At 47.1% G+C, this 7,546-nt stretch overlaps 1 protein-coding gene across 1 annotated transcript in view; it reads right to left on the minus strand.

Annotated features, from left to right (window-relative positions):
- The window catches only part of loxl2a (lysyl oxidase-like 2a), a 29,239-nt gene extending 22,471 nt beyond the window's left edge, over positions 1-6,768 (minus strand). Inside the window, exons 1-3 of the mRNA XM_079747315.1 lie at positions 6,648-6,768; positions 4,321-4,647; positions 1,379-1,554 (exon numbers count right to left, since the gene is read on the minus strand). Of these exons, the coding sequence (XP_079603441.1) occupies positions 1,379-1,554; positions 4,321-4,615 (471 nt within the window). The 5' untranslated portion in view covers positions 4,616-4,647; positions 6,648-6,768. The remainder of the gene's footprint in view (positions 1-1,378; positions 1,555-4,320; positions 4,648-6,647) is intronic.
- Positions 6,769-7,546: the final 778 nt, after the last annotated feature.

Raw genomic sequence — 7,546 nt, forward strand, 5'->3', positions numbered from 1 at the left:
TTACTGTAAGTGATGCTTAAGGAGCTCTTTATGTCTATGCTAGATTGAGCCTTGCCTCTTGTGTCTAGCCCTGTGTCTCTGGGAAACCAGGCTAGCCGTGTAAGGACAGGACTCATGAGGGATGGAGAAGGATCTACTGTACTACGTGCTGTCTGTTGAGTTCCCGTACGCAATGTGGACACTATTCTGGTGTGTCAGCCGCCACCGCAGGAAACCCTGACTAAAGTGTTAAAATATTGACCATCTGTTGCTATGTCGTCATTGGTCTGGCGGGATGGTGAATGCCGTCTGACTCCTGACTAGGGTCTCTCAGATAGTGGTTTTACATTACATTAACTGCACTTGTGTGTTAGTGGGAGAAAGCCCCCTAACTCACACAAACACAGGCATATTTTCCATGCTGACTAGAGTGGGTTCCTGCCAGACTAGACAGGAAGGTCTTCCCCCGGTGTGTGTGTGTGTGTGTGTGTGTGTGTGTGTGTGTGTGTGGATGTGTGTGTGTAGATTTGGGTTGGTTTGTACACACATGGTGAGTGAGTGAGTCAGTTTAAGTCTCCCAGACAGCAGTGTGTGTGCGCGTGGAGGAGTTAGAGTTGGGGGGCTCTTGTGTCGGCTGTACTATACCAGACCTGGCAAAGACATTAGCACAAATGGCGCATAGGGGGGCTCCCCGTTACGCAGCCCCCCACGCTGACTCAGGGATACCGCCTGGGTCTCTGGTGGGCACACTGGAAGAGGCCTCCTGTGCTATGAGCTCATCCTGTCCCCCAAGAGGGCCCCATGCTGCCTGCTTTCATAGGGCTTTTCTGGACTTCTTCATGGATGGTTTTGTGTCTGGGTTTATCACTGTTATTAGTGATTTGATAAGTGCTATTTAAAATGTATTTCTTGTTTTTCCCCTAACGCTAAGCACATTTGCGCGGCACAGCCCAGAGTAAAATTGTATAACTTAGACAAGACTAGCTTGTGTACAAAAGGAGTCCCTTTTCTGTTTACGTTTCCTCAATCCTTCTCCGTAATCCAGGGAATACAACATGAATATTACATAGCTGCTTGCTTTAGAGTAAAGTCATATTTACCCTACTCCCTTTCAGAAATGTTTGTGTTTGTGTGTGTATGGCCTTGGGGGAGTTAGGTCATGCGTCTCTTTAGTGCTGCTGGCAGGATTTGAAGTGAAGGAATAACCTGGAGCAACTTGGAACAATAAAATAGTTACACAACTGTTCCTTCATCCTGGGCCTTTTTCCCTGTCCTCTCCGTCTGCACACGTGCTGGCATGCATGCGTGCATGCGTGCGTGCGTGCTTTTGAGTGTGCGTGCGTTTGTGTGTGTGCGTGCATGTGTGTGTGAGAGTGTGTGTTTCTCCCTGTGAACCCACCTCCAGGTTGTTCCCCACGTTACTGACGAACTTGAAGCCTGGCATGCGCTTCTGGGTGCACACAACGCCCACGTCCTCGCTGTGCTTGCAGTCGGACACGCCGAGGCCGTTGGAGCTGCACAGGGCCAGACTCTTCTCGTTGCCCTGGCAGTTCACGTTGTCCATCCAGATGCGACCTGACGGTGGAGCCACAATATGGTATTAAGCAGACTATTCTGATCCAGAGTCACTGGGTTCTGGGTATTGTCAACAGGTCATTCATGAGAGGGTCCTTGCTCGAGGAGGCCTACAGGCAGACATTAGTGTTGGAACTCAGAACCTTTGGGCTGGGAGTCAAACACTCTAGCTACTAGTAGACTATCATGTGACCCGTGTGTCTCGAGCCCTCCCAGGAGATTGTACATCATCTACATGGTTGCATGTTCCAGGTCTGCCAGGTTGTATGGTCATGGTTATAACCCTTGTGGAGGTAAATTATGTTACTGCTTTCTTGGTCTGTCATACTCCTCCAACAACACATCTGGATAAGGCTGCTCCCCTGTTTAAACATGTGAGCTATTCTTAAGGATTGTAAAAATAGCCCAGAGATCAGTTAACATGCTGCAGGTGAATGCCTAAGGGGCAACTCGCTGGACTGTTCAGAAACAACCATCAGTCTTCCGTGAGGTAGCTTCGACGTATGTCTGACCTTGAACATGCACATAAACCTCTGTCTCAGTACGTCCACTAGACTAGTGTACGTCCACTAGACTGTGTGTGTATGTCTCCTGGCTACGTGTTCTCAGACACGTAGCCAGGAGACATACACACACGCAGAGCTACTCCTCATGCGGAGCTGTGTCCTGCCTGCTCCCTCCATCTGATCCAGCGGCATTCCTCCACCCCCGGACCTGTGTCAGAGGACGGGATGACCACTAATAAATTAAGCCCCTGTCCTTCTGGTGTGCTGCTGGCCCCCGCCAGAGGCCATGACTCCATGACTCCATGATCCCAGAGGAGAGGAGCCCCAGCAGCACAGCTCATGGAAACCACTGGTGAGTGAGAGGAGAGGAGGTGGGGGGGTCAACCTGCTCATACCTTCAATATGACTTCATTACATCCGTGTTCTCAGACACGTAGCCAGGAGACATACACACATATACAGGCACAGACACAGACACACACACACACACACAGACACACACATCACTCGTCGCCTTCTCTGGCACTAATACCACCTCAGTCCTCAGGGATTAAAAGCCTGTAACTTGAGTCACAGGCACGTACACACGCATACACACACCTTAAATATATATGGAGGATGTTTCTCCTTGCCTTTTGGCGGCTTGGGGTGAGGCGGTGGCATATAATGTGCCCCTTTGAGACTGTAACTATGAATAATGGCTAGACAAGTCTAATTAACTTGACCTGACTGGACACACACACACATACAGACACACATACACATACACGTTCAAGAACAAGTACACATACACACACACACACACACACACGCGCACCAGTCATCCCTTCCAGAGTCCCATCATGCAGTATTGCGGTAATATACCTGAATAGGCTATGTTAGAACGATCAACGGCATGATTCCTGGGAATATGATTTTTCACGCCAGTGGAATAGAAAGGGAACAGAGTGCACAGGAAGTGTGTTCCCCCCCCCCCCCACCATCAAAGTAGAGACTATCCTATCCCTTTAAAATCTCATCTATTCTCCAGATGAAATGGAAAATACGACAACAAAGTTTGGAAGACGGACATTCGAGGGGGTATATCGCGTAACAATATCTGTATTACGTTTTGAATATCCTCTTAGTTACACAGAGAAGACCTCCTAAATGTCTGCCTTCGCTTGGGCTCTTCCTGGCGAATCCCAACCAGTTAATATTCCCAGCGGGAAAACATTCTTTAATGAGGAATGGGGCACTTTGATCTCTATAGCCATTCACACTCGTTAACAACAGGGCACGCTCTAACAGTGTGTTTGGAAGCGTGGCAGTTAATGTAAAGCCATAAAGTTATTCCTACACGGAACAATGTGGAACGATGAGCGGACGTCTGAGTGCCTGGCTTCCCCGCTCATTTCATCTTGCCACCCCCCTCTTTCCCATAAGACACACACACACACACACACACACACACACACACACACACACGCGCACACACTTTCTCTTTCTTCCTCTCTCTCACACATTCACACAAGTGCTGATAAGTGTGTCTGTGATTTAATGGGGAAAGCACATAGGCCCCCAGGTCATTAACAGACAGACAGACAGACAGACAGACAGACAGACAGACAGACAGACAGAGAACTGGAGAAGGGATTGAAGTAATTTTCATGGAACACATGAAACTGTCTGTACAGATATTTATATATCACTGACAAAAGTGTGTGTGTGTGTGTGTGTGTGTGTGTGTGTGTGTGTGTGTGTGTGTGTGTGTGTGTGTGTGTGCGCGCGCGTGTGTGTGCGCGTGTGTGTGTGTGTGTGTGTGTGTGTGTGATCGCGCGTGTGTTTGTAGGGGAGATTTTTTAGAAAGTTGTGTTTGGCTTGGAGATTCACACTTATAATTATGAAAGTATTCTTCCAACGTAGGTAAAACAAAATAAACACATCGAAGAAAGAAAAATAGGCAAAGTCGCAAAGTTCGAGCTTCAAGTCTAAAGAACAAGGTTGACCAGATGGATTCCCCAATGACACCCCAGGTGTCATTGGATCACAAAATAACCTCTCTGTCTGACGTCTGAATGATCTTAGCAGCAATGGCTCCCTGGGATACTCGGGATACTTCCCCTTCAAGATTTCCCTTCGTATAACTCACCTCTCTCTCTCTCTCTCTCTCTCACTCCCACCCACCCCTGCTCTCTCTCTCTCTCTCTCCCCCCCTCTCTCTCTCTCTCTCTCTCTCTCTCTTTCTCACCCTCACCCCTGCTCTCTCTCTCTCTCTTACCCTGTCCTTGGCCGTACTTGGCCGACGGCGTCCAGGCCTCTGCGTCCAGGTAGCCCAGCTCCCTGCACGCCACCCGGGCTGCGTAGATGGTGAAGTCGTCGTCGCACACCGTCCCCCACTCTCCGTTGTGGTAAACCTCCAGCCGGCCCTCGTAGTGCTTGCGTTTGTCCCCGGCCAGACGGAGCTGGATGGCGGGGGCGGCGTTGGGGTCGGCCTGGGCCAGACTCAGTGCCCACCACGCCAGCAGCAGTAGGGGGGCTGAGGGCAGGCGGCGGCTGGAAAGTGTGTGCAGCATGATGCGGGGAAGACCCTCCTGACAGAAACCCCCTGAAAGGACATGATGATTTTTGTTATGCGGTAGGATGGTAGCCTTATACAACTTTAGTCTATTATACTCTTTTCAACTCTACTTTACTTTACTGCACTTTCTTATAAGCACTATTTCAATGCTATTTTTTGTATGGCTGCAGTGTTCTCCATTTTTTGGCAGAGGACCCAGATATCAAAGCCTTTTACAGTAACCTAAACTAACTCAAGCTAAAATGCATGGCAATTTTAAAGGGATAAATGTTTTTTTTTCTTTCAATGTCGGCAAAGGCAGGTAGCAATTTGCAGTACAGCAGCGTATGGCAGGCGAGGCCAGGTTGTGAGATCATTGGGGATTTATGTAGAAAGATGCGTACAGTCAGCTAGCAGGCACCGGTCGCGTTTGGCCAGTCTCTGCCACTGAACACAAGCGCTCAGCAAGGTCAACAGTCAGAAGCCACAGAACAGCCCAGACTTTCAGCTGCAGAGCCAGCGGGCCTGGGATGCCAGTGGATGAAAGATACACGGATAAAGACAAATTAGAAGGGGAGAAGGTGGAGAGAAAGAGGAAGATGAAATACTTGTGAGTCCAAGGGATAGACTGGGGAGCGTCTCTCCTAACTCTCTAAGTCTGTATGTCTGCCTCTCTCTCTCTCTCTCTCTCAGATTCCAGATGCAAAGGGATTTATTCCACTGGAAAACGTATAACATTTACATTGCCAAAGCATAAGAAGTTAAGATACATCATATCTCTCATTACCTCTCTTTCTCTTTCTCTCTCCCTCTCGGGTTCCTACTCTTTCTCTCTTGTTCCCAATCCCTCTCCCTCTTTTGCTCTCTTTCTCCCTCTCTGTTCCTCTCTCCCTCTGTTGTGCTCTATCTCTCTATTGTTCTCTATCTCTCTCCCTCTCTTGTTCTTCCTCTCGCTCTCGCTCTCCCCGTCCATCTCTTGTTCTCTCTCTCGTTCCCTCTCTGCCTCTCTCTTCTTGTCTCTGTCTCTCTCTGCCTCTCTCTCTCTCTCTCTTGACAGCCTAACGAAGAACAAATGTGGAATCTTGGGGAAGGGCGCTGTCCGGGCTATACGTGGCTGTTGTTATCTCTTGGCCTACCAGGGCCCAGGGGCAGTATAGGAAAAGGAGGGGAATGTTCTCCTCACCTCCATATTTCAACCCTTAAAACCCTTATGTCATGCAGGAACCAAAACCCCCGCGGGAGAGGACTTCTGGGGAGGCGGGAATGAAGCCAGTGAAAGGAGTACAGGGGAGGGGACGGGAAGAAGTGAAAGGAATTATAGCCGGTGGTCAAAGTCAGGGAGAGGAGAAGGTGGTCAAAATTATGTCATTAGGTACAAGTTTAACCTACAGGGTTGAACTGCACTTTCTGAGCAAAGAGAAGCACACTTATAATCCAGTAGAGACTTGTATCGGATGAGGATAGTGGGGAAAGACTTCACAGAATTAGAGCTGTCTCTCTTTCTGTATATATTCTTAGATGTATTCTACTTCACCATTGAAGACAGAGACTTATGATAAAGAGTGATTCGTTAATGGCAGAAAATTCATTAATCACTCTTTATTAATCATATCTTTTAATCATATCTTTTAACTATAAAAACCATCATATAAACTGAAATCCGACAGATCATATACATTTTTCTTTGCAAAGGCGAAGACCATCTATGTCTATATTAATTATTTGTTCCACATAATAAAGTTATAGTAATAAGCACATCTGATACCAATGCTACTCTGGAGTTCAGCTCCCTCAGTGGACTTATATCATGGATAAAGTTGAATTGGCTACATCTACCAATGAATTACTGAAACAATGAACATGCACAAATGATAGCAATTATTAAGACTTATGTCTCACAATATAAACATCAAATCGGAGTTTGAGATGGAAAGTGGAATCCAATGTCATAAATACAATTGAAGCCTATTTTTTCCAACAAGCGTTGAAGAACCGAACCTAATCATAAATTATCAAAAGTTACACAAAGTTGGACTATGACTACTTACTTAACAAAACGGAGAATGGGACGTAAGCTCCTCACGTAGCCGTCCTCAGACGAGAAAAAGCCGTCTTAAATGCCTACTTTGTAACTTGGATGATATTGGAAAAGCACTTGAATAGATCTTCTGCACACACTGGGCGCTCATCTGTTAAAGCTCATGGTTAAGGGGTTGTCACGAAGCGCCAGTCCCACTCGTAGAATCAGTGATGCACCAATCAGCAGTCGTCCCTGTATCCTAGCCCCGCCCTACGTCGACGGAAGAGGGGTTACGAAAACAACGACTTGGCAGTCGATGGAAAAAAAACGTAAGCATACTGTGAGCAGACCTTCGCAATGGTCGGGTGTTTGATCGTACTACAGCTTTTAACTTTCAAATGAATTAATCAGACGTTTGATTAAAACGATTGATCGAAGCGAATGAGATTTGTTCAATTAGGTTACTTGAATGAAGAAACAAAAGGTCAAGATGCTATAAGCCTATTTATCAGAACTGCATACCCAAAAGTATTGGCAGCAATGTGGATTAACGTTACTTAATGATTAAATACAAAACCATGGTATGCTAAATCACGCTGCAAATCAAGAACTATTTTGTGGGTCCGACGCGGGGTACTTTCCCACTTTGACTGACATGCAATGGTATACTATTACCCCACCTAGTGGTCATTAGATATAGCCCCGATTGACCTTTTGTCTGTTGCAATGAAACTCTCTCTCTCTCTCTCTCTCTCTCTCTCTCTCTCTCTCTCTCTCTCTCTCTCTCTCTCTCTCTCTCTCTCTCTCTCTCTCTCTCTCTCTCTCTCTCTCTCTCTCTCTCTCTCTCTCTCTCTCTCTCTCTCTCTCTCTCTCTCTCTCTCTCTCTCTCTCTCTCTCTCTCTCTCTCTCTCTCTCTCTCTCTCTCTC

Source organism: Pollachius pollachius (assembly GCF_949987615.1).
Source record: "Pollachius pollachius genome assembly, chromosome: 12".
Classification (NCBI taxonomy): domain Eukaryota; kingdom Metazoa; phylum Chordata; class Actinopteri; order Gadiformes; family Gadidae; genus Pollachius; species Pollachius pollachius.